At 43.6% G+C, this 26,372-nt stretch overlaps 1 protein-coding gene across 3 annotated transcripts in view; it reads left to right on the top strand.

The window, feature by feature from the left end:
* The window catches only part of trit1 (tRNA isopentenyltransferase 1), a 39,745-nt gene that overhangs the window by 6,381 nt on the left and 6,992 nt on the right, over positions 1-26,372 (top strand). Inside the window, exons 2-8 of one of the 3 annotated variants that reach the window (XM_034600415.1) lie at positions 9,031-9,171; positions 12,171-12,269; positions 12,536-12,693; positions 14,184-14,326; positions 14,464-14,575; positions 18,579-18,691; positions 18,834-18,911. In XM_034600415.1, the coding sequence (XP_034456306.1) occupies positions 9,031-9,171; positions 12,171-12,269; positions 12,536-12,693; positions 14,184-14,326; positions 14,464-14,575; positions 18,579-18,691; positions 18,834-18,911 (844 nt within the window). Of the gene's footprint in view, positions 1-9,030; positions 9,172-10,711; positions 10,733-12,143; positions 12,270-12,535; positions 12,694-14,183; positions 14,327-14,463; positions 14,576-18,578; positions 18,692-18,833; positions 18,912-26,372 lie in introns of those variants that run through there. The other 2 variants (XM_034600416.1, XM_034600417.1) reach the window with 2 other exon arrangements.

Raw genomic sequence — 26,372 nt, forward strand, 5'->3', positions numbered from 1 at the left:
TGCAATCTACGTATTAAACACATCCCACACTCAAAAACTGTGCAGCTATGTGTTATATCCCTCTAATATGCTCGCAGTCATCCCTCCTCCTCCTCTCTCTCTTTCTGTGCATATCTCTTCGTCTCTCTCTCTCTCTCTCTCTCTCTCTCTCTCTCTCTCTCTCTCTCTCTCCCCCCACCTCCCTCTGTCTCTCTATCTGTCTGGTGTGGCTATGACCTGTCTGGGCTTTGACGTATCTGTTTGTATTGTAAGTGAGGCGATGCCGCCGCCTCCCACATCCGATTTATGATGCATCTTTTTAAGTAATCTAAGCCTTTGTAGGAGCAAGCCAAAAAACAGAGCTGATGAACTGTTATTTTTGTTGCATGTATGTGTGTGTGTTTGCGTGCAGTCTGCGGGTGTGGTGATGCGGTCACCGCTACAGTAAAGCAGCGAGGGAGAGGAGGATGGCAGGATGGTGGAAGAGGAAGGAGGGATGGGGGGTGGGTGGGTGTGCAATGCCATGAATGATTTATTAGTCTGGCATTACTGGGCCATTCCCCACAGAGAGAAGAGAGAGGAGGATGGAGGGATACATTGTTGAAGGATTCTGCCTTGAGTGGGAAGGATAGAGGGGGTGAAAAAAAAGAGGGAGAGAAAAAAATAAAGGCAGAGAGGAGGACGGAAGGGATTCAAAGAGGAGGATATAAATGTAGAGCCAGCTTACAGTTTGTCTGTCGGGCCGTGTCCAGGGGTCAGACTAAGGACAGAATTGTTCCGTCTTCCTCTCTGCACCAGGGCTGACCTACAACAACTGACCCGGCTATTGTCTGTGATCACAGCTCTCAACATGTCGGCTTTTTACACCAGTTAATTGTTCATGTAAATGTCACAAGTCAAGGGCAAATTTGAGGGAGCTCTGATGTACAAATGCTCCTATTAATTAATGTAAATCGTCAGTATTTATTTAATTTAGAGCAAGGTGCTATACAGTGCACACACATTCATACAGCGCTTCTATATGCACACACCATTCACACACTGTCGGGGGCAATTTCGGGTTCAGTATCTTGACCAAGGACACATCGGAATGCAGATCGGATGAGCCAGGGACTGAACCACCAACATTGTGGTTGGTGGATGACCCGCTCTACCTCTTGAGCCACAGCCGCTGAGCCAATGTGCCAATCAGACCTTTCTCAGATTCTGATTCTCAAACTCATCAAATACCAGGGATCTTTTTCCTCCAGAACATACAGGATGTGGCCTGGTATCGATAAGAGCTTTGCGTTTCATTGGCTCCCAAAGTCTATTTGGATCAGATTCGTTTGGCCAATTAATTAGGTACATTATTGGCGCGGATACCACTGGATCAGCATCACTGCTACATCAGTGTAATACTACACTGCAAGGTCTGCTTCATCTCCTTTTTAGGCTTTCTCTGAATCTTATTATATGTCTCAATGAGTGTTTGTTCTCTCTGTCTCTTTCTTTTTTCCCTCACTCCTCTATCTCTCTTGCCCTCGGTCTTTCTTTTTGCCCCCCCCCCAAACCTCCTTATTTATGTGGCAGAGGAACAGCTGTCTCGTGCAGGGCGTAAGGTTGGCCAGGCCGGCCGGCTGGCTGCAGGCTCCGTAGAGCTCGAACACTGAGCTCATTGTCTCACTCGCACACTCACACATAGACATTCCTCTCTTCCTGCACACAAGCCACTCCGTCACCTCAGTTCTCACCCATTCACATCCATTTGAAAGCGGGACAGGAATGAGTAGGCAGCTGAATCCACGTTTGCTGGGCTTCCATTGAAGTGTATTAATGCGAATTATGACGTTTGCAATAAGCTGAATGTGATGAGCTGAAAAATGGTAGAAATGTGACACAACACTACATCACAACACTACATCACAACACTACTCCACTGCCGTTGGAGAACGTTAAATGCAACCTCAGAGTTTTCAAACTAAAACGGAGAAAGCATCTTCTCAGTTTGAGCATCTGTAAAACTCCAGAGGAGTGAGGACGCCAGGCGTATCCGTAGCGGTCAATGCATTTTCAATAGAAAACATAGAAGTGTGGATGCAGCCTAAGACTGGAACATTTATGGTTTCATCCCTTTCTAGTTTAGAGCTGGCTGTAAAAATATCTGTCCACCTACAAATCTTGTGCATAGCTCGTTGTCCATTAGAAGAAAAGTGCTCAGTGCATTTCCTTGTTTGGTCTTCAGATAGAATGAAAATTGACCAGCATTAACTGCGACCAAACAACTCAAATCACAACTAATTCATTTTTCCTTCAGGTGAAGTAACAGTAGACGCCTGTAGTTTCATACCAACTCACAAAGTCTCCAGTCAGCTAAACGACATGTAATGTAAGGTCTCTCCTCAAAAAGTTCCGCTACTGCTGACATTTCTTCCTCGTTTCCTATGGTCCTCTCGCTTGAACTATTGGCTACACTGACCCCCCCCCCACGATTTATGTTGGTACTGCCCGGTTTGTCATTACATCGTCGTAGGACGAAGAATATGGATAGGAGGCTCTGTCTGTTTCTATATACGGTGAGCATAAACAAGCCTTTATTATACTGTAGATCCTCCCTCCATCCCAGCTGATAGAAAAAATTCCCCTATCTTTCAGAATCTTACTCAAGAAAACGCTCAGATACCCTCCTCCTCCTTTATTGTGACATCTTCTTTCAAACGTATAAACACGATTAGTTGTGTTTGATTTTTATCTGATTCCTCTGAGCTGTAACATCAAAGCAATTTGTAGCTCATTTCCACCACCTCCACTGTAAGGCTTAATTTATTTCTCATCTTCCCTCTCATTTGCAGCTTCCCCTCAAAGCGTTTTTCTCCTCACATCTTCCACTCAAGTGGCTTTTTACATTTTTTTCTGATTTACACGCCTGTAGTCTTTTGCCTTGTCCCGGTTAAGGCAAAATTAAGATCTTCACAGTATGTTTCTGTTACTCTCTCACACGGGAGAACCTAAATGTACATTAGGGAGTGGTTACATAACGATTAGCTGCGTGTTCTCACTGGCAGGTAAGAATGGGCAGAGTGAGAGGGATTGCCAGGAGGCGGAGGAACGATAGAAGAGACGGCTTGAGCAAAAAGAGAGCCAAGATTGAGGAGAATCAGGGGCTGTTCCTAGCTGACATTGGGCAGGAGGCGGGGTACACCCTGGAGAGGTTGCTAGTATATCGTAGGGCCAACATACAGAGAAAAATAACCATTCCCATCTATCGGTGATTAAGGGGGCTTAACCCTAACCCTACCGTGTTTGGTTCGGACCTCTGGACCTTTCAGTTTAGTCTGAACCAAAATAACAGGCGTGAGAAGAGCCTCGGACAAAAATTCATCTGACCTAAAAGAGCTGGTTCTGGTTTGAATCCAGCTGAACCATGGTTCGGTTCATTTTGGGTAGTTCAGACTTTCGGACCAGTTGTAGGAAGTTGAGATGGCATTGGAGAAGAAGAAGAAGCAGAAAGTCACAGGATCGCCTGTAGTCTCCCCCACAGAAGATATAATGTTTGAACGACAAGGAGTGTTCATTTTAGTAATACCATCAGGATATTACAGTGGCAACGAAATTAACAAAGGGAACCGGTTCATTCATTTTTGTCAATTCAAATGGAAAGACACATTTTTTTTCTACGCACATTATTCAAAAAAGTTGTGTAGGCCAACTGACGACATGGCAACGTCAGACACATGCCTATCTACAAATCAGTCAAGTAGGCTATAGGTAGATGCAGCCCACGTTGGTGATGACATCAAGACCAAATTCATCAGTCCACTCCTTAACTTGCACTGTGAAACCAAAACTAAACGGATTAAATGTCAACAATGTGACAAAGACATGCACCTTGGTCCAAACTTTGTTGTGTACAAGCGGCCTTATAGTCTCCAATTAACCAAAACCCAATCTGCATCTTTTTGGACTGTGGCAGAAAAGGCACACAGGCATGGGGAGAACATGCAAACTCCACACAGAAAGTCCCCACTCAGCCGTGATGTTCGCACCCACAACCTCCGGGTAAAATGGATGAAAATTAAAAAGAGTAAAAACATTTTTTTTAAAAACATAGTGAAAGAGATGCAATAGTAAAACCCAGTAAAACAAAAGACACAAGAATATAGCTTAGTCCAAAATGCTCTAAATCTATATGGACTTTTGTCGTTCTTGGACACAGCAGTTGACAAAATCTCAACATGGGGTCCATTTAGTAACTTTCAGTCGTATCACATCACGTCTTTCTTTGGTAGATGGAGTTTGCCTGGTTGTCCTTAAATCTAGATTTTCGAAGCCTTTTAAAGTGCTCAGAAAAGTGTGAACTTGAATCAGTCTACAATTCCATGAAAACTGGGAAGTTCCATCTTTTGATGAAGGTCATATGATGGGACTGAAAGCTCCAAGACAGTTGCTCAATGGGCCACGTGGTGAGTGTGTTTTGTAAACTTCTGAAAAGTTGTGAGTGTGTGTGTTATGAAGAGAGCCTTTGTCCTCCCACTGTGTGGGGAGCAAGCGTGTTAATTCGGGAGGTGTGTGGCTCTGAATGAGAGACACATGACCCTTACTCACTAAGTGGCTCGCGCTCTTTAAATACGTCTCTCTCACACACACACACACACACACACACACACACAGATTTCACTCTCTGTCTCTGAGCATCTCTATCTGGCTTTCTCTCACCATATTTCTGTATCCTCTCTGTACAATCTGCAAGCGTGTGTGTGTGTGTGTGTGCAAGTGTGAGTGAGGGAGAGCAGAGAGGAGGGTTGTGGAGGATAATGTGTGCAAATTTGTCAGGGAGCATCCTGTTCTCCGTAAAAAAGTACACAGTGCTCTTATGTCTTTTTCTTCTGTCTGTTCATTTCGTCTTCTCTCTCATCCTCTCCAACGTTGTTGTTCTCCATCCATCCATCCATCCATCCATCTCTCCATCCCTCCCTCCCTCGGCTGACAGTGGTGTCGTGCAGAGAAGCAGTGAATAATTCACCAGGCTGGGTTGTTCCACCCTGCCGTGCTCCACACTTTCAGGGTGCTGTGGTGCTGAAGAACATTTGGCCAAGTACACGCAGCCCACACACACTGTCACCAAGGATACGATCAATAACCTGCGCACAGTTACACTAATTACCCAGTGCATGTATGTAGAGTTAAACAGTGTCGCCTTGAAGTGTAAGATTTAGATGGCTGGAAGATGCTTGATAACAAAGCCGGGGCGTGTTCTAGAGGATGTGGTCTCGACTTGCACCACAAAATGCTTCCTAAACAGAAAACAAGTTGTTTCTTTCTTTCAGCAATATAATCTTCTATAGTGAACACAACTTTGATGATTCTATGATTTTTTGAAGCCTGAATACGATCGCCAGAAATGAAAAGCTCACGTTAGCTTATAAACAAACTATGTCACTGCCTCACGATTTCATAGTAACTACTACTAAGCTTCCAACCCGTAAATTTCATTTGGTGCAAGTGTAATCACAATGTGGGTGTAAAGGTGAACTAGCGGGGTCATCTGTTTTTGTTTGGCGTTATGACATTTAATGCTCTCGTCATTCTTGGTCGTCTCTTTTAGCCACTTGTTGGGAACCATCTTTTTTTGACACTTAGAAGCTTTAAAGAAATCTGCAGTGGGGTATTTACTGATTTATTTTCTTTTACTGCAGAGAGTAGACCGTGAAAATCTCTTGAACTTGTGTCAACCACAGACCTTATTTCCGACATCTAACCAAAAACACATCAAAAAACCCATTGACTTTGGGAAGTGGGAACCAGAAGTGGAAAAAATAGAACTCATTTATGGTTTTTAGCTCTAAATTTTGCAGCACACAATTGCAAACACGCACAAAAACAGGCAATGTAACAGGCATCTGTCTATATAGCTATGCATCTCAGAATGCTTTTGTATTTCTTGCAATTGAAAATTAATGCAAACTAGTGTCAGATGCCCCAAATCATGTTTTAAAACATAAAATACGATATAGTGGAACTTTCTGAAGGCATATCTGTGATAATGCATTGTTTTCCATATCATACAGTTAATCCGTGCAGGTTTACATTCAGTAAAGATCCCGTGCTTTGTCTGAAACAGTTAATGTTGACTTTTAGATCATACCTACTTACTCTTACAAGAAAAGGGAGAGGAAAAAAGCCACGAGAAGGACGCCAGAGTCTTGTGGAAATCAACAGACTGACAGGCTTCAGTTAAAATATTTATGTTTGTACAGTAAAGTTGTCAATGAATAAATAACTAAAAAGTTGATTATTTAATGTAAAAGTTTGGATCAGCCAGGGATAAGGTTGAGTCAACATTTTTATAGCTATTTACAGGTTGGACTAAAATGCACCAGAATCCTAAAGCATAGTTTATGCCCGCCGGCCTGTCCTTGCTTATGGTGATGCGAGCCAGAAATGTCAGGGTTCTCGCTGCATAGGAAAATTGCGAATTACGCCTCCCAACAAAATTCTAGTACAGTGGAAACCGCTTATAGTTATCACGTTTGTCTTGGGCCAAATTCATCACTATAAAAGAATTGCATAGCCTCTGTATGATTGTCTCAGAACTTGAGGGAAAGGTAACAGCGAACACACACAGACTCCGCTGCTCACTGCTCTCTCTCTCGCTGACACTCAGACTGCCAGACACAATTACACTTACGCAAACAGTGTGATCGGACACGTGTAAACTCAGACTTGGTGAAAACAACAGAATTTGTAAAGTTAGACAATGTATGGAGAGTAGGAGGAGATGGCGGGGCGATTTGGCTCGATTCGGTCGGCTCTGCGCAGCGCGAATGATAGAGACACAGAGAGGAGCAGTAAATCACTGACAGAGACGGTAAAAACTGTAAAAAATATTTTTTTTTACGGCCCAAACACGTATGATAAGACCCAAAATCAACTCTGTAAGCGGACAAAGTGGAGCTGTGTGTGGCTCCTTGGGTGTCTGCCCCAGGCTTGGTGGTGCTGTGGCCGGGCTGTGTGCACTCTGGGCTGGGCAGTAGAGCTGTCGGGTGTCCCTGTGTCCGTGCCCCGGTGCCCCCACCACGTTTCAGCTGGTCGTACGCCTCCCAATTTCTTCAACTTGGCACCACAAAGTGTTTAGCGCAACATGGTCCATCTCTATACTCCATCATTAATGTCATTGAAGGAGCATACAGATTCTCAGATGGCTCCTGGAGGGAGATTACCGAGACAGAAACTATGGAAAAACCTCTGTGAATGGTTTGTCAAGACAAAGAAGCGCGCACAAGCTGGAAGTGTTGCTCCTGCAGGAAACAAGCCAGTGCTCAAACTGATTTGTTTGGGTTTCTTCTTCTGTGTGGCAGTGTTGTACCTTGTCATCGTGGGAAAGGCTTTGTGTTGATGTCACAGCTCGTGCGCGCATTGAACAATCCATCAAGCATAACCGCAGCCTCGATCTTCCTGTCAGTAATTCACTACTTGTTTAGAATCTGGTAATAAAAATAGGGAGTCATTCGGATAAGTGTATAATATGGAATATAATGTATAATGTGCCAGACACCATCACATTCTGACTTTGATAACTTTCCACACACGCTGTAGACTGGCTTATCCTACTTTCAGGATTCTCCATGTCTTTGTGGAAGACTCTGTGACTGCACAGTGGAAAAAATCGAGCGCTCTATAGACACTGCACAAACAGTGGATGTGGTGCGCTGTGGCAGTGGGTGTCAGTGGACTGTAAAAAAAAAATCTATAAAGATTTTACTAGCACTGTCAGTCTCTCTTCCTGTCATTCGAGGGGGGAAACGGAGAGTCTTGTGCATGAGTGTTCCCTGGACTGAACCACCACCAACCCGACCTGAACGCCAGCAAAAGAATCAAAAACTTTCTAAAGCACAATGCATTGATTACCTTAACATTTTCAGCATTTTCACTGAGGGGAAAAAGTAAGCTCATGATTTACGTCTAGGGTGACTTCATTCACTCGTCCTTTCACGCTGTAAAGATAGTACTTGTGTGTTCATTCGGGGAGTGTGCTTCAGTCCCAACTGTCGAGTGCTCACGATTAAAGGCTCTGTATTCCCACTCTGAATTATTGAACAATAGAGCGCTTCACCAAGAATTTTTTCCCACCAAAAAATCAAGGCTCAATCCAATCAGACGTTTCAGTCCTCTAAAAGTGTATGGGAAATTTCTGACTCAGAGGGATTTTCATAAAGTTTTCCTGGCAACTCACTCTCTGAGCCCCACACACATATTTTGAATGGTTGACGATAGACTACACACAGATGCTCAGCAGGAGACGGGGCTGTAGAGGTGTATTCACATGATAAATGAGGGGAGATGTTTATAATTTGCTATCAACAACATATTGTTGCGCTGGCCTGGTCTTTGATTTATCAGTTCATCCCTTGCTAAATTTAAAACTGATCCACCAACTGAATAAACGGAATTAAAACATTTTCTGTGAACTATCCCTTTAAATGCCCTGAAAGAACAAGGTGTTAACAACTGGTTACTAATTTCAGCCGCTTCAAAATAAAAGCCTGACAGCGGTTTTCCAGCCAAGGACGTTAACCGTAGATTTTTGTGTGTGTATGAGAATGAAAAAATGACTGTATGACACCCAGCTGCTACATTTAGCCTGCCCCGTCACTGGGTGATGTAAAATGAACAGGGGAGGTGTGTATCATCATTTGCAGGAATGCTCAGAGTCATCTTATCTGTCGAGGATGACGGACAGCGCTCGTCCCTCCTCCCTCTATAAAAGCCAGACTCTGACAGTGACACACACTCCTGTGCACACCCTACCACTAAGATTGATTTCAATTTCCTGACCTGTTTGTTTTATGGACAATTTTGTACAGCGTTGACGAAGAGTTTATGTTTTCTCGGACAAATCATTTCCAGTGCTGTCTTACTCTCAGAGCAAATCATTATAGAGGCTTTGGGGGCTTTGCTTGCAGTGATTTACCATTATTATCTCACTGTTCTACCTGCCTGTGAAGCATTTATTTTTCTGATTTGCTCTCATTTGCCTCCTTGTTAATTGGTTTTCCGTTTTGTCGCCCTCAGGTGTACCAGGGCCTGGACATCATCACCAACAAGGTGACGTCTGAGGAGCTCTCCCAGTGCCGACACCACATGATCAGTTTCGTGGACCCGCTTGTTAGCAGCTACACGGTGGTGGACTTCAGGAACAAAGCTCTGGCTCTAATATCCTTTCCTGCAAATGTGTGAGAGCAGAGAAACAGTATTTGCTCATTAACGTCTTTCCACACGTAACTATCACGCCTGACACTTCTTCACCCTCTTACTGACAAGTGGTAACTGCAGGAAAAAACGATTTGTCTCTATGTTTACACTGCAACCCGTGCTCAATTCAGATTTTTTTTCCTAGATTTTATTTATAAAAAGTGTGGCCTGGATCAGATTCCAATGTGAACTGGTCATGGCCCTCATGTGACCGACATGCGCAGAAAGACGACAAGAGTACTTAAGAGTACCCACTGTCCCTCCACTGACCGTCGCTGCTGTCTTGGGTGACACTTGAGGGGTCGTATCGTAACCGGCCTGTGTTTGGAAGCATATCAAGAGAAAACTGACACCATATACGCTCACATCTGTGGCCTCCATGTTTATCACTTCCTCACCTTGTTCACCTCCTTACACGGCGTGCTGCGCGTGACGTCTTGTTGTTCTTCTGCCCGTGCGGGTCACATCATGGCCATGACCAGTTCACATTGGAGTCTGATACTGGCCACGTTTTAGAAAAAGACAATGTGAACAGCTGTGAATTGAGCACTAAGGCTTGCAGTGTGAACTTAGCTTTACTAATTGGTATGCAGGTGCGTGTGTGCATGTGTGCGTGTGTGTGTGTGCGTGTGTGTGTGTGTGTGTGTAGAAGATCTGCTATATGTCCTCGTTTTGTCAGCATGTCTCTCTGCAGATGTTGCACTGAAAATAAGAAGAGAGAGAGAGATCACTGGAGACGATATTTATAGGAGTCTCTGTCTGTGGTGTCCACACACACACACACACACACACACTCACACACACTCTTATGGCAGTCACACCCTCATGCAGACACCGACTGTCACACAGATGTGGAGAGGGGAGGCGATAACTACAGGCGGTATAAATAGATCAGGATGGCATGCACACACACACACACACACACACCAGTGTGGCGTGGGGATGCGGTAGCTCCAAGAATAGGCTCAGTGCAGCGCGAGTCTGCTGGTGGGAAGAGGGAGAAATGGAAAGAGATGAACACAGTTTAATGGGATGGCTGTGATGTGGAGGATTTTGAATTGCAAAGCATGGAGGAAAAAGAAGGGATATGCGTGTGTGTGTCACTCAACATGTCAATCATGTAAACTCCCTCCTGAACTCCTCATCCTCTCTTTCTCTTTTATTGCCTTCATTCTTCTAGCGCTCTTTCTGTTCCCTTCGCTCAATTTTGCTCACTGCTTGTCAGCGATCTTTGTGCTCTTTCCATCTCTTGTTTTGCCTGCACTCAAAAATGGGGAGCTCTGTGTGTGTGTGTGTGTGTGCTAGAGAGACAGGGAGCGAGGGGGGGTGAGTGACGACGGATGATGGGCCTTTATCTTGTTTGAGTGGTTATTTAATTATCCCTGAGCAGAGAGGGTGGGCGACTATAGGGAGGGAAGAGGGGAGAGAAGGAGAGGTGTGAGAAGAGTGAAGATGCAACAGAGAAGGAGAGACAAAGGAAAATGGTGTGGCACGTAGGCTCTGTCTGTGTGTGACCAGTCAGGTTTTGAAAACAAAACTTCATTATTGATGTTGTTTTGTCCGATTTAGAGGTGGACCAAAATGTGCCGCTGTTATTGAGTTTGTAACGAGACCAGTATTGACTCTTTGGGTGGAGCTAACAGTTATTTTCATTATTGCTTTATCTTCCAATTATTTCTCTCAGTGAATCAGGTAATTTTATGGTGTATACAATTTTTGGATTCACTGACCAATGGTCTAAAATCAGGGTATATTCAGTGAGCAGTGATTTAGGGCCCCTCCTGTTGTCCACAAGATGATTAATAGAATAGGAATGGACAAAAAACAAATTTCTTCTGCACACATTTAAAGGCATTGTTTATACTCATCTCTAATCTTTGCTTTGCGTTTTAAATCTTTGGCCTGGCACATTTATTCAAATAACACTCTAGGAGAATTTAGTGGTACAGACATTTCAACGCACATTCCCAGATTATTGGCTGTAGAAATTGCATATTGATGTGTGCTTTCATCAGGAGCCCCAGTCAAACTTGAGACGGTGAAAAACAATGTAAAAATGTTAGTTTCATGTATTAATTTGAGGATAGTTACAGTCTCTTCATTGGTTTGCACAGATGTGATGTTTTCGTCTGGCACTGTTCAGATTTTTTATAGTACCTTTTAGACATCAATTCGTGGTACATATGGACAAACAAGTAAGACAAGTAAAATCATTTAAAGATAAAGCTTTGGGTTTGGATGTATTTCGAGTGGTCCTTTTTGGCTTAGAGTGAGACGTATTGTCCATATGAATATAAATGCGCATTCACAACCATTCACACATGTACATACACCATACTTATTTTCTTTCTGCTGTGACTATAACTCTTTGCTCCACATGCTGTTGGAATCGTTAAAGGACACCTCCAGCATGTTGAGGTTTTTGCTGATTGTATTATCTTAAGTGTTATCTTTGGCGTATATTACATTTTCTATTTTCTACATTGTTTTTCCAAGATAAAAATATAAGTATTCGTACTTTACATTTAGAGAGCCAACCCAACACATAGTAATTAAAATACATTTTCCAGAAGTGTTGTGTTCAGTTTGTCTGTGCACTCCAATGTTTGCTATTATTTGAACGCTTCATTTCAAGTCGGAACATTCACATCAAAGGGGCAGGAAATTCTATTTTCTCGCTCGTCTGGATTTTCACTGTTTTCTTGAATTGCACAAAAAATAAAACCATTAAAGCAGCTTCCTTGAAAACGTATTGTAGACACAAATAACCCGAGGACTTGTGACTGGCAGCCTCTCACAGTGACTGAATGAGAACCAGCTGTACTTTTTGTTTTTATGCCATTAGGGCTTGAATGCCACTGAATAACCGGGTCATTTAAAAACAGTTTTAATTCTTTTGCCTTCAATTGAAAATGTGTGATCTTAAAATGCAGATGAGTTTCTTCCTTAACACGCTCAACATGGATGAGATGCACGTCAGCAGCACACTGCCGATCGTTGTTGGAGGAACAAATTATTACATTGAGTCTCTGCTGTGGAAAGTCCTGCTGGATTCAGGGGTGAGTACAACACAAACACACGTCCCTTCATCCCTCGTCCTGTGTGCGTCACTAAGCCACCGAATTACACCACAATATATGGAGCTTTCACTGCTTTGGGGGGGGGCTGTAGTAAAAGTCTGACCGATTCTATTTATATTCTTGTTATTTCTAACCCAAAGCACCGTTTTGAAAAGGATGTATTCACGTATTAATGATTTTGATGTTAAGATATTTAAAGGCAGCTTCAGTTGTTTCTTAAATTCTTAAATTAAATGCTCTAACAGCAGGAGAACGAAGAGTCAGGAGATGGAGGAGATGGAACCCCAGACAGGAAGTTGGAGCTGGAAAAACTGGGAGGATCTGAGTTACACAAACGTCTGGCGGAGGTGGACCCCAAAATGGCTGCCATGTTGCACCCCAACGACAAACGCAAGATTGCCAGGTAATATCTTCGTTGCTTCTATCGCTGTGTCTCAGTTCACCGGCCGACGCTGTGACGTAATTGGTCTTCAAATGTGGCTTCCAAAGGATGTGGCCCCTGAATTGAGAAACTCGCTGCAGTCTTCTCCTAAATGATAGTTATCGCCGCTGAGAAAAATAAAACCACATCGCCCTATAGTGCAAATAACCAAAACCAATGTAGGCCCACTAATTTCCCAAAAGGTAAACCTCCATATTAGCTCTCGTATTTCAGAGGAAACTATTTTGATTGTTCAGCTGACATAATTATTTGTTATTAAGCTATTATTTCGTTCAGCAAGTGCATCTAATTTAGAAACATTTTTGTCCGCGTTAAAGCATTTTAACTAGAATGATAGTGTATACTGCCACCAAGGCCCAACATCCTTTTATGAAATCTCATTTAAAATCACCAGATCTGTATTTTTATTTTGATCTGCACCAAGTTGCAGACACTCATAAATTATTCTATGAGAAACAATGTTAAAAACGTCCTATCTTGCAATGTTAAAGGGAGTGGAAACAATTCCTGGAGCCACACCAGAATTTATTGGTCTCTTCCTTGAGTCACTTCCCACCCCTCCACAAAATTCCATGGAAATCTGTCGTGTAGTTTATTCTTAATCCTGCAACAAAAAGAAACATAAAAACATAACCTCGGTGGAGGTGATGAGTGGATATGTCAAACTGCCCTTTTTACCTTTGGGATAATATGGTGTGTCGTGTTTGTGGCTGTGTCTTGTTCTAACTCTTATGTGTGAACATGAGTGCACCACGGTGTTTTCAGTTTTCTCCTGTGTTTGTACGAGGCCCTGAATGGCTAATGTTCCGTCTCAGGCTGACAGTCACAGTATACGGCCTCCACCCAATCTATGCAGATAGACAGTGTCTGTTTACACACACACACACACACACACACACACCACTCACCACTCACAGCTCACAGCTTGATGAGTAGCAGTCGTGCACTCTGGTCTTCAGTGTGAGCAGGTTAGGTTACCCTGTTCTTCCAGTTGACAGGCGAGGACAGGAATCATCTTTTCATTATACCCTCAGAGTGCAACCACGCACGACTCAAAAATCTGGGTTGGATGTATATCTCAACATCTGAGAAGATAACCCGTAACTGTGTGCTGGTGAGAAAAATAACGTGATTTCCTGTCTTGTTTTTTGTTAATCAGGGTTTGTATACGCCCCATTTTTTCCTTGGTGTGTGCGGTGTACATTTTTGACTTGACATTTGTGCTATTCTGAAACTTTACAAAGACGTTTCTTAATTTGTGCCTCAGGCGGGAAGTTGCAGGTTTTCATTTACATTGGATTGAATGGATTGTTATCTAATCTATAATGGAAACAAAGGGAATTTTTATCAGTCTAAAAAATATCTGAAAACAATTTGTTTAGTCTGTTCCAGTGGGAAGCAACTGAGGGTTTAATTTAGCCTTGACATGGTTTGCTTGTGTTTATCTACAGGAGCCTTCAAATCCACAAGGAGACAGGCCTCCCCCATAGTCACTGGTTGGAGGAGCAGAGGGGGCAGGAGGGAGGCAATGGGCTGGGGGGGCCACTGAGGTACCCAGACCCCTGCATTTTCTGGCTGCATGCTGACATGGAAGGTAAGGAGAAAGGATCGTATCCACTTCTATGTATGCAAACAACAGAAGTGTGGACATTTATATGGGAGCTCCTGTCCATTCAAGTGTGTCCGTCTTATTTTACTGGTATATTTCTCCCCCTCTGTTCCTCCTTTCAGCTCTGGACAAGCGGTTGGACGCTCGTGTAGATGAGATGTTATCTGCAGGACTGATAGACGAGCTCAGGGACTTCCACGTCCGCTACAACCAGCAGAAAGTCCAGGATGACAGGTGAGCGAATCACCAGAAAAGAACACAATCAGCCAGATCAGAGGCAATGTGTTTTGGAGTTCATCCTCCCTCCAATTCTTACGCGATAGCTCAAGATAGCCATGACAGATTTGATTTTTGGTGGTTAGAAGGGCAAGTCACCGTGGCCTCACAAAAGGGCCTCTTGAACATTATGGAAAGGAAATTTCTTTTTGACCAGTTGTCCTTTGGACTCCAAGATCTGATTTAGTTTCAGTTGTCAAAGGTCATTGTGACCTCGTATGATTCTGGTAATTGTAGTTTATTTTTTGATGGCTGAATTCCTTAAAAAACCCAAGTCCATCTCAGCAAATACAAAATAGGACTTGGAATCTGTTATATGGGTCATTATGTTATATGTTATATGACATTTTCCTCTGACCCGCACAGTAATTGCTGTTGAACATTACAAGGTGGTCTGAGGATTTGGATGTCCAAGCACAGAGTTCAAGATCACATTGTCATCCTGATCTATGGTCCAGACGCTCAGTCTGGACTCAGAGTTGACTCCTCTCGTCCATGTAACCAGGACTATTGGAGCGAAAGTGAACTTGGCCCAGCAGCTCTCCAGTTATTTATTTCTCCTTCCCAGTCTGACAGGTCACTCTGTTCTGTGGGTCTTGTTTCCCAAAGGCCTGCAGACCAATTTAGATTCAGGCCACACTGTTGCGAGTTTAGATCAGATGGGACCAATTTTTCTTCAGGATGTTCGGTGATTATTAATAATTGCAGAGATAAGGCCCTCCACAGGATATTAGCACTACCAGGGGAGTCTGGTGATTGGTGATTATTACCTCTGGGACTCAGGACCTTTATCCCACGCTGGAAGAACTGGTGGCCCGGGAAACGAATGACTTACAGTACAATGGTGTCACTGATACTAAAGACTCCAGAGGTGTGGAGTCACAAAACTCAAAGTTTAAGACTCTAGACTGGACTTGGGACGTGAATAGAAAGAAGTGAGACTTAACTTTAAAAAAAGGATCCCACCTCTGATTGAGGCTATATACTCAAGACTGACATTTTGTCCCACTGACAATAACGAACTTGTGTCTGACATTTCCTTAATAGTAAGCACATGGTGAGTAGATTCCTGAAGCTACGCCACTCTTTTATTTGTATAGATCCACTGTTTCCTGTTCTATGAATGGGACTGTTTGGTTGGGTCCCTGGTTCACTATGTATCTGAGAGCGTACCTCAGCCCAAGGCTAATGCCCTATCTCAACACGTCAAAGCAGTGTTTCCCATTTGTTATTGGGTAGACTTTGGCAGCATGCCATGATCTAATTTGTCCTGCAACAGTTAAATTATAAACCAAAACATTTTTTACACTTCTCATAAAAAATGTGGGATTTGCAGCGTCACTGCATTGCTTTACTGTGTGCAGCACTATTTACAGCGAGCTTGCTCACATTATCGTCAATACAGTTTTTACCGCTTATGCAGGCCTCATATTTTCAGCTGCAGTTATGGACATACCTGCAATTGTGACATGCAATGCAGTTCTCTCTCTCTCTCACATGAGAACTTCTCTTTCACTCTTTGGTCTAAAGTTTGTAGCTGTCCCTCTGAAACGACGTTGTGCATGTGCGACCTTGCTGCTGCCATAGATAGAATGAATTCTGTCCTGTCTGGAAGGTTTCCTAGACTGAACCTGGATTTATTGTCATTCCTCTGCCAAAACCACAACAGTGCCTCCAGCATGGCCGCCAAGAAGAAACGAGAAACAAGAAACCTGATACACCTAACTCTGCTGTTAGCTGTGACTTGCTATGAATGACGGATCAGATTAAAGGTGCTCAGTAAATGAGGACTGAGGTCATATCATATCAGGTCCATATCAAAGGCTACAGGTTGAACTCAAGTGGCCTCATGTAAGACTTCATTTTTTCTCATTAAAACATCATATCTGGAATTTACTGGAATTTCTAATGGCATTGGGCTAGAAAATATTGTTTACAATATATGGAGACAATCTCACCACAGTTAAGTCAGTCAAGGGTCTCGTAAAAATTGTTACATATTTCTTGTATAACATTTCTGGAAGCCAAGAACTTGAAACCGATTGGTCTAAGTCTCTGATCACACATCATGCTGCCTGTTTTTCCGGTCCACCAATTGGTTGAGAAAAAGGGGATCCATGTATGGACACATGGTCAGTCCGACACAAATAACTTCACGTTTTTGACACAGAGGCCCATTACTGGAAGCAATAGAGGATCTGTATCCATAGATGAATTGTGAAATACACGTGGTAAAAACCATAACCAATGTCTGAACAACTTTCACTTCTACGGCATTTTTATAATTTGTGGAGAAAAAAACGCAGACATTGTGATGTTTGACCTGATCCAACAGAGCATTGGTTTGTGTGCATTTACTTTTTGCTCTGTCATGTTCAAGCACTACATGTCATGATTGACATTTCCACTCACAGACACACACACACCAACTGATTCAGCAATCTTTATTTTTACTTTCTAGCAACAAGCACGTTCTCCGACAGTTTCCTCATTATCTCCTCCTGGACATTTCTAGATTTAGCTACAGGAGCTGCCCACTCACCATATGGTGCAATACACGAGGTAAATCAGGCAAAATCTGCTTTATTTTCCTTTTTTGGTTTATCTATATGGAAAGATTTTTTCTATTTTCTGGGCGTGTAAAATATATGCATAATTTTACAGTAGAACTATTACGACCTGTAATATTTATACACATATATGAGCTTCACTAATAGCTGCAACAGATGGAACATGCTGCTGTGTGTGTGTGTGTGTGTGTGTGTGTGTGTGTGTGTGTGTGTGTGTGTGTGTGTGTGTGTGTGTGTGTGTGTGTGTGTGTGTGTGTGTGTGTGTGTGTGTGTGTGTGTGTGTGTGTGTGTGTGTGTGTGTGTGTGTGTGTGTGTGTTGGGGTGTGGCTGCAGTGTATTGATGCATTGGTGGAACGTTGCCCAGGAAGCTGCCAGTTCCCTTCTTTAGTCCCTCCTTACTTTCATCACCCCATCACCCCATCCCACCTCATCAACCAGCCTGCTCCTCCTCCTCCTCCTTCTTTCTGCCCCCCACCCCCCCCACCCCTCCATCTCTGCCACTATTGCCCTCTCAGCAATCTGATCACCCAAGCACTTTACCCCCCCCCCCCCCCCCACTCCCCCCCCCCCCCCCCCACTCTCTCGCTCTATCTCTCGCTCTCTCTCTCTGTCCGTCTCTCCTTTACCCTCATGTCTCCATCCCCGGCTGGCTGCTGTGGCCAGACATCAAGGTCAGATCTCTCCCACCCTCCCCTCTCTTCTGTCTTTCTTTTCCTCCCTCCATTGACTCTACATTTCCTGTGCTCTGCTGCTATTCTCAAATTTCTGTCTCTGCCCGTCTAGCCAGATTTATTTTTGTTATTTCCTCCTCTTGTTTTTGTTAAGAAGTATTGGGCCCAACATACTAAGTATAGTAAGTATTTTTATAACAGTGTTTGGTCCTTGTTCGTTTTTAATATTTTCAACAATGAAAATAAAAAAAGCGTTGTTTTTTCTAAACTATAGAAAACTTGCAGATTCAGAAAATATTCAAGTAATTGAACTCAACACATATGCAGATAGATGAGCTATGACTAAACAGCTCGGTCTCAAATAGAAGCAGTGTTCTGATATTGATGGAAATGCTCTGTGTACATGTGCAGAGGTAAGCGGGCTTCTGCCCCAAACTGTCAATTCCTTCACCTGTGGGTGCCTGTGCCAGTGCCATTCCGTTTTTTTTTATGCCATTCTGTCACTTTGTCCCCGCGAGGGCCTCACATCTGCTCAGCCTGATATTCTTTGTTCAGGGACAGAACAAGAGACGAGGAGGAGCAGGAGAAGGTGGCATGAGTCACCACTGGGTATCTAGAAATGTCAAATTGCAGATGGAAAGTTTTTGTATCAATGGATAATGTTTTGTTTCCTTCTCTCCTCTCCTCTCCTCTCCCCTCCTTTCCTTTTCTCCTCTCCAGCCAGAGCTATCAACTTGGGATTTTCCAGTCGATCGGTTTTAAGGAGTTTCATGCCTACCTGACCGCTCCGGAAAGCAGCACCCAGCAAGAGAAAGACGCACTACGAGTCAAAGGTCAGAAAAATACCTGATCATTGTCACAGTGATGGATTAAGATTCACTGGTTGGTCAACTGGATGACTGACCAACCAAAAGAATGTATTAAAAGATTATTTCTTCTTTTCATCTGTAACATCCTCTTTCAAACTGTGTCCAGGTGTAGAAGCTGTGAAGATCGCTACGAAGCGCTACGCCCGCAAACAGAATAAATGGGTCCGAAACCGCTTTCTTAAACGTGAGTAACCTTTTGTGTGTGTGTGTGTGTGTGTGTGTGTGTGTGTGTGTGTGTGTGTGTGTGTGTGTGTGTGTGTGTGTGTGTGTGTGTGTGTGTGTGTGTGTGTGTGTGTGTGTGTGTGTGTGTGTGTGTGTGTGTGTGTGTGTCTTTGTGTCTTTGTGTGTGTGTGTGTCTTTGTGTGTGTGTGTCTTTGTGTGTCTTCTACAGTTCCTTAGCAATCAGCACTCTCTTTAACAAGATGTGATTCATGCACTCCATTAGCTTTACCAATAAACCTCTGAGACACTGGACTGTGCTACCAGGATACAGTGTTTTGTGTTTGTGTGTGTGCGTGCATTTGAACATTAGTGGGGTCTTGTCACTTTCTAAACAATCATTTCTTGCCTTGATTTTAAGTCAAAAGATTTCAAATTTTCTATAATAAAATTGTTTATTGTTTAAAGCTAATTTTTGTCTTTCTCACTTTGCTAAAAATGTATTATGTTCCCAACATTTACGGCCTCTTTATACCTTAAATCAATTTGGCCATGTAAGAAATTTGAAAGCATTTCATATTTCACTTGTGGACATTGGATTATTTTTTTTTTACAGGCACAAAATCAGATTAGATTAAATGCAGCCTTCTTGAGTTGATGTTACATTTTAACTTGGAGAATAACGTTTCAAGACCATCCCTGACAAACCTGCAGCTGACCCTCTTTCCCAGCACAGAGTCCCCTGTGCCACCAAATGCATAGAAATGAACTGTTACCTGCTTCTGTGTCTGGCACAGCAGAATGGATAAATACAGCCAGCACAGCCAAGATCAGCCTGTGTTTGGCAGGAGGGGATTTCCCACCCTCGTCGCAACCTGCGGAAGTCAGTCGTGTTTTAAAATGTATATAAAGGCTCTGTGTGTTTCTCGGCCTCAAATAGAAACCTGGCCTCTTCGTCCCACCAGCAACATGCCCTGCAGTAACCCAGCCTCCTAATCCTGTTAGGCCCAAGTGGCTTAGGCCACGCCAGGCCCTAAACCTCAATACCCCTCTTTCTGACTGCCTGCCTACCCGCTGCACGCACCATATGGTCTTCATCACATGTGTGTGTGTGTGTTACTGCTCTTTAATATATGCAGTAATCTGTCTGGAGTTGTCTGAGCTATTGTGCCTATGTTTCAGGCTGTGTATGTTTCCTTAGAACAGCCCATGTAAACTCACATGGATTCTCTGCTCAGATGTCAGCTCAGAAAGTTTAGGTTCAGAAGAATTTGCGGGAGAGGTTTCTGCCAAAAATAGGTCTGGCTATGCAGGTGTCGGTGTTAAAAGTCAGAAACAAACTTTTTGTAAAATCTCTGTTGGTTGTTAACAGTTACAACATTTGGTGCTGACACTTCTCAAAAGTCACCTGACATACTTTGAATGTCTTTTTGTGCAGGATCTCCAAACTGTGAAGGTCTAAGAGGTTCTTATTTTCATAATTTTCCCTATTTCCTGACCATTTAACTATCTACTAATTCCAGATACCTCTGTCTCTATGTTGAACACATTTCTTTAGAACCGTTCATCTTATCGGCTTCACTCTTGGCATGTGTACCTTTTAAGGGCCCAAGGAAGTGCAGTGTCAAAATTGGTGCGATTTGGAAACACGATATGTTCGATATCAAAAATAATTTAATAAACCGGCAACCAGCGCTCTTTGTGCAGCAGCGGTGGAGCAGGTTCAGGTTCTGTGGACTGAGGCCAGCAGTCGCTCTTTTCTTGCTGCAGTTCATCACTTTTACAGTTTCAGAAAGAAAGCTGCAACCAGCTTTACCACAGGCCAAACAAACAGCCCATTACATACAGGCAGGTTTAGAACAATCACTGCACTATATAACAGAACATTTTGCTCACCACCTCAGTTGTAGTTATATGGGAAATAAAGAGTGTGACAAGAACAGCAATCAGGACGGGGGGCATGAGTCCTACAGCCCTCAAAAAACTATCACAAATCATCTCAAACACTGTAGACCACAAGTGAACACATAAAGTCATTCCCTGAAACTCTCTGTAGCTATTGTATCTCCTGCTGTACAGTTCACTGCAGTAGCTACAGGGATTTCCAGGAGACCACTTTCTATGTTTACTTTAGGTTTTTAAGTGTTCCTCAACTCCGTAAGATAACTGACGGCAGTCTGCAACATTACACTTCCCACCTCTTGAAGTCTGTAAGGACACTCCTCAAAACACACTCCAACTCCTCTTCAAGTGTCCCTGTCATTTCTGTTGTGTTTGCAGAATCTGCAGGAGTCTTCTGGGTCCTAGAGGCGGATTCTGGCATTAGTAAACAAGGATCTGCATTTTTTTTTTTTTTTTAAATGCATTGATGTGTTGCTCTAGGTAACAGTAACAAGATAGAAAAATGTCCAGTTGAAGTTGTAGATCCATAGGTTTGAAGGCCTTTTACTGGAGATGCCATAATGTTTCCTAGTGGGTTAAGATATATAGATAAAAAAAAGTACATTGATACTGTATTAAACGTCAGTCTGTTTCCCACAACTCCTCCAGATAGTGGGCAAAATATCCTATGATCAATCTTCTAGTTGGACTGAAATACGAGAATATCACATTGGTGGACAAATGCAGGGATGTCCTTTTGAAAAGGTCAGCGAAAACATCACCAGGATCGTGCTCTCATATGTAAACACCCATTTTCAGGTGCTTTTTCATTGCCAGCGCTTCGACATATTCACTTTTGTTCCGAAACATCCCTCCCACTCTTTAACCCCGTTAGCCCCTTTCGTCCCACCTCTCTGCCCAGCATCGTCTCTGGTCTCCGTCCCCTCTTGCTGTGACTGCTGACCTCTTTTTTTTGTTTCATCCGAGCCACACACACACACTCACTCACACACACAGATGCCAGCAGGCCTCAGCTGAGCAGGCTAATCTCTTGAAGCATTACATAGCTGCAGGGAATTTGCCCCGACCACCCAAACTTAGGCAACAGGGTCACTGAGGGCTGCGGGGACCAAACCGAGCGTCCAGAGACTAGTGGGTCAAAGGGAAAGACGAATGGTATTAAAAACCCAATGAGAAGTGATAAAATGACAGGACATATACGTGAATATACAGAAAGAGACAACGTCACATGCGCCATGGTTCAACCCCGTTTTCAGTCCACAGTTTGAGACAGTGATGGTGAGCGAGCAGGTGGGAGTTCAGTGTCTTAAATACTCCCCAGCAGGTCACGTGGTTCTTGATGGTCTCGACTCTGGCCGCTCTGGGGATTGTAACACCAGGTCAGGCAGCTCAAATTAAATCAAGCTTAAGTGGTCTTTGCTTTAAGTGCATCTGTATGTGGGTGTATGCTTATAGGATGTGTCTGTGTGTTTAATTAGTGGATTTAATTACTCTTAAAGAAAATGTTAATTTGAGGTTACATTCATATTAATAAGTGCCAGATATTATGCAAACTACCCCAGAGACTGCAGAGTTTAATTTATTTAAAAAAATAATAATAATTAAGTCCCAAAAGAGTGGCAGACAAGCCCACACACTCTACCTGTAAGCAGGATACTCATGTGGTTGGACTGAGGCCTCGTGAGTGTTAAGTAACCGGGGTGTAGTTGTCTGTTTAGTCCCTGGAGTGAGTGAGTAAAGGACGGCTGGATGGAGGGTAGTCTTGCATTGCCAAAGTGCTGTGTCAGCACCGGAGAATGGTCTGACTGCACTGGCTTGTTTATGTTTCTTCAACCAATCACAGTTGTGTCAGGAAGCGTTTAGCTCAGGATGCAAAATAGTGTTTGCTGGAACTTGTTAGGGTGGAAGATTTAAAATGAAGGGTCATATAACGGTAGGGGGTGGTAATTTGTATCTGAAACACTTATTTTTTTAAAAAAACCTCTTCACGTCCCAATAGCCATAAATTAATAAAGTTGTCTGAAAAGAACAAGAAAAATAGCTGTTGTGTGTGGCCCTCACAGGACTGTAATAAACCCGACCGATCCTTTCATTTAATATCAGAATGAAATGATACGCAGTTGTACCACTAACCGACCCGCCGGCCTTCTCGCACCCTGCCCTCTCACTGCACATGACCGTCGTCAGCTGGAGAGGCAGAGACGATAGTCAGAAGCTAGCAAGCGAGTCGCGAGTGGGGGGGGGGGTGAAGCTTTGACGAGTGGGCCGATGGGAGGGGGTGGGATGTATCGCTTGCACTTTTTCAAAGTTTTCTGGCTTTTCAAGGATTTCCAACTCTATCTTTGAATGGCCAATTCCACGAAACAAGTATGTCGCCGATCGACATCTTTATCGAAACTTTACATTTTCAGTGTGTAGGTTGTAGCCAGAGGTTGTTGTTGTTTCCCGTAGCGAAGGGGTAATGGGTAGACAGCAGGGGGGGGTTCATGTGTGAGACATGTGGCCAATGGCAGCCTGATACCCTGAGTCTCCATCAGACTAGATGGAGGGAGAGGGAGAGGGAAAGAGGAACGACGCATGGATCGCTGGGTGGATAGAGAGCGCAGGTAAACCAACCCAGCTGGGCCAACAGGTGGGGGGGGGGCGAGTTTCCGACCTGGTCTTCGAGCACGTGCAAAGCTCTCACTGGACGCACATGCACAGACTAATACCACCTCATCCAGCGGAGATAGTGGAGCGAGTGTTGTTGTGACTGCAGTGACCTCGCTGTCACCTCCTGTAGGAGGGGAGAGACATGAGAGGCCTGCACAAGGTGAGAATTCCGCGGTATTGCATAAATTGTTTTGTCAGCTGACAATGAGTGTCGGGTGTGTTGAGGAAAGAGAAAACAGTCCTTCCCTCCAGAAGGAACCCCCATAAATCCAGAATAAAAATAGCCGGGTTGTTGCAGGGATGTGTAACCACAACATCCTTGGTTCGACGCCAGACAGGGCCCTTGTTGCTCGTCTCCCTTGCTCTCTTATCACCATAGCAGCTCATCAAAACACCACAGGATACAAAGTCATTCACTAACAAACACAAAATCACCTTTTACCTAAGCATGCAACATAAGCAAATGTTTTCAAAGAGTTGTCTATGTAATGGTTTCATGCTGTTTGCTTTGGTTAAATTTCTGTCCTGCAGTTCCTTGTCAGTTATCAGCTGGTACTGACATATCTGCACTAAGTTCTCATGGAAGTGCGACAATCTTCCAACAGAAGAGTAAAACATTATGAAGGTTGATAGAGTTTACAGATAAACCTTGATGTGATACCTTCGTCAGCTACCTTGATTATAGACAAATCAGTCGGGTCATGCTGCCACTCTAGAAGAGAGACTAAAAAAATTGAGCTATTGAGGTTAAAAGTAGCCGCAATGTTCCTAGTTCAAGGGAACATTGTAACATTTCACCACTTAGTCTTTTCCAGACCAAAAGACAACCTTGATATATTCATAAAACAGAAAAGCCATTTTGCGGCAATGAATTGCAAAGATGTATTAATCGATTTTAAAATGTTATTCATTTTGTTTTTATACATTTCATTGATTGCGGTACATCTTAAACTTTGGCAGCTCACAGGTGATTGAGAGAGAATGAGCTAGTGAGCCTAGAGAAAGCAGGAAATGCATGTGATTTAGGAGGCATACGAAGAATTAGACTTGAAAGGATTAGAATTAAATTACATTTGTAGTGAACAGGGGAGAAGACATTGGCGCTTAGACCCCAGCGGGAAGTGGAACACCATGGAATCAGTCCTATGAAGTAGGAGCTTTGGACAGCAGGAGACCGTTTGAATTTCAGATTCACTCAAAACTTGCTTTGTATTATATAAGAGTTAGCTCATAGATAATTGATATGGACATATGGAACCAAGAAAACATTTCAAATTCTGCCTAATTTTCTAATCTTAGGCCACATTTTCAGAAAATAGGCTTGCTCCATGATACTTAACCTGCTCTAGACATGTTAAACATCAACACGAGATAATGAAAGACGTGCGGGAGTAAAAAGTGGAAGAGGAACTGCAGGAAAGGGGAAGGAGGCCGTTGTGTGAACGGAGGCAGCTGTCGTGCTCCAGTGTTGAGACAACAGTGTAGGATGCACAGCTGGAAGGAGGGGAGCCTCTGGTTGTTGGGTTTTTATAGCAGAGCGCACACAAGCCTATATATCCTCACTCAGCCAACATGAGGCGGCAAGTGACTACTGGTCCATTTGTTGCAACAGGTGGACTACTGTTTCATTACACACACACACAGACAAGCAGCTGCCCAATGACAGGAGATGCTTTTTCTTCTTGGCAAGGCCAAAGGCAGTGCTGTGTGTGTGTGTGTGTGTGTGTGTGTGTATGTGTGTGCACGGACCACCCTGCTCTTTGTCCCTGCAGCATTTCTTATCAGCCCTCATTCACTGCAGAGCGGATTAGCAGAGTTAAATTTCACCAGATCCCAAACACGACTGGTGGAGGGGGGGGGCGGATGGTTCCATATAGCATCTGGCAACCCACCATACAGTAGGTCCCTTTTATTTACCGCCACTCCACTCTGCCCAGTGGGAGGCTGGTGATTGCAGACGGGAATTGTGGGAGGGCTGGTGGCGGCGTTAAGTGAGATAAAAGAAGAGAGTAAGGAGAGAGATAGTGGCGACACGAGGGCACAGATGAGCTCCAGCTCTGCATCTGGTTGAGGTATGCCAGGTGACGCTCGCCGCCACCACCACCACCACCTGCCCACTATTCGATCACAAACACAAAAGACTTCCTCTCTTACACACACACACACACACACACACACACACACACACACACACACACACACACACACACACACACACACACACACACACATATATAAACAGTAACCACACTAGTGAAACCTGAGGCTTTCATTAACAGTCACTGCTGTTTTTAAAGAAACACAACCTGACAAACCGACCCACTGTATGATTGTGTAAACACACGTGCAGGACGGAGGTTTGGGATTAGGAGTGTCCACAGACAACACACACACTGGGAAGCCACTAGATGCTGGTGCAGGAGAACTGAGACACTGTGATCAAGGATCTTTAGCCCCTCTTCAAAGGAGGTTGTGTTTTCTCTGCTGTTTGTGGGTGTTTGCTGGATTACACAAAATACTACAGAACTGATTTTATTGAAACTTGGCTGAAATGAGGAGTATGGGCTGAGTAAGAACACAGTAACTGGTGGAGCAGATTAGATTAAAAGGGCGGATCCAGAGCATTTCGAGACAGGGCGGCTTTCCACATTTTTGAAAATGTTTAAATAATCAGGCACATTTAGGGAGCTGATATCTACTGTATAGCTGTATGCGCTCTACTGGTCACATTCTAGTATTTATTTAGCTTTTACACCCTTTGTCAGTTATTCAGTTAAGCACAGCGAGACTCCGCGTGAAATGAATGAAATACATCACATGTTAAAAATGTGGCTCATTGGGAATTAAAACCGACGGAAGACAAATTTAGACCAGGGTAAAAATGTGGTTCACACTGAATTTCACTTCACAGCTCTTGTGCATGTCTGTGTGA

The sequence above is a fragment of the Hippoglossus hippoglossus genome, chromosome 11 (assembly GCF_009819705.1).
Source record: "Hippoglossus hippoglossus isolate fHipHip1 chromosome 11, fHipHip1.pri, whole genome shotgun sequence".
Classification (NCBI taxonomy): domain Eukaryota; kingdom Metazoa; phylum Chordata; class Actinopteri; order Pleuronectiformes; family Pleuronectidae; genus Hippoglossus; species Hippoglossus hippoglossus.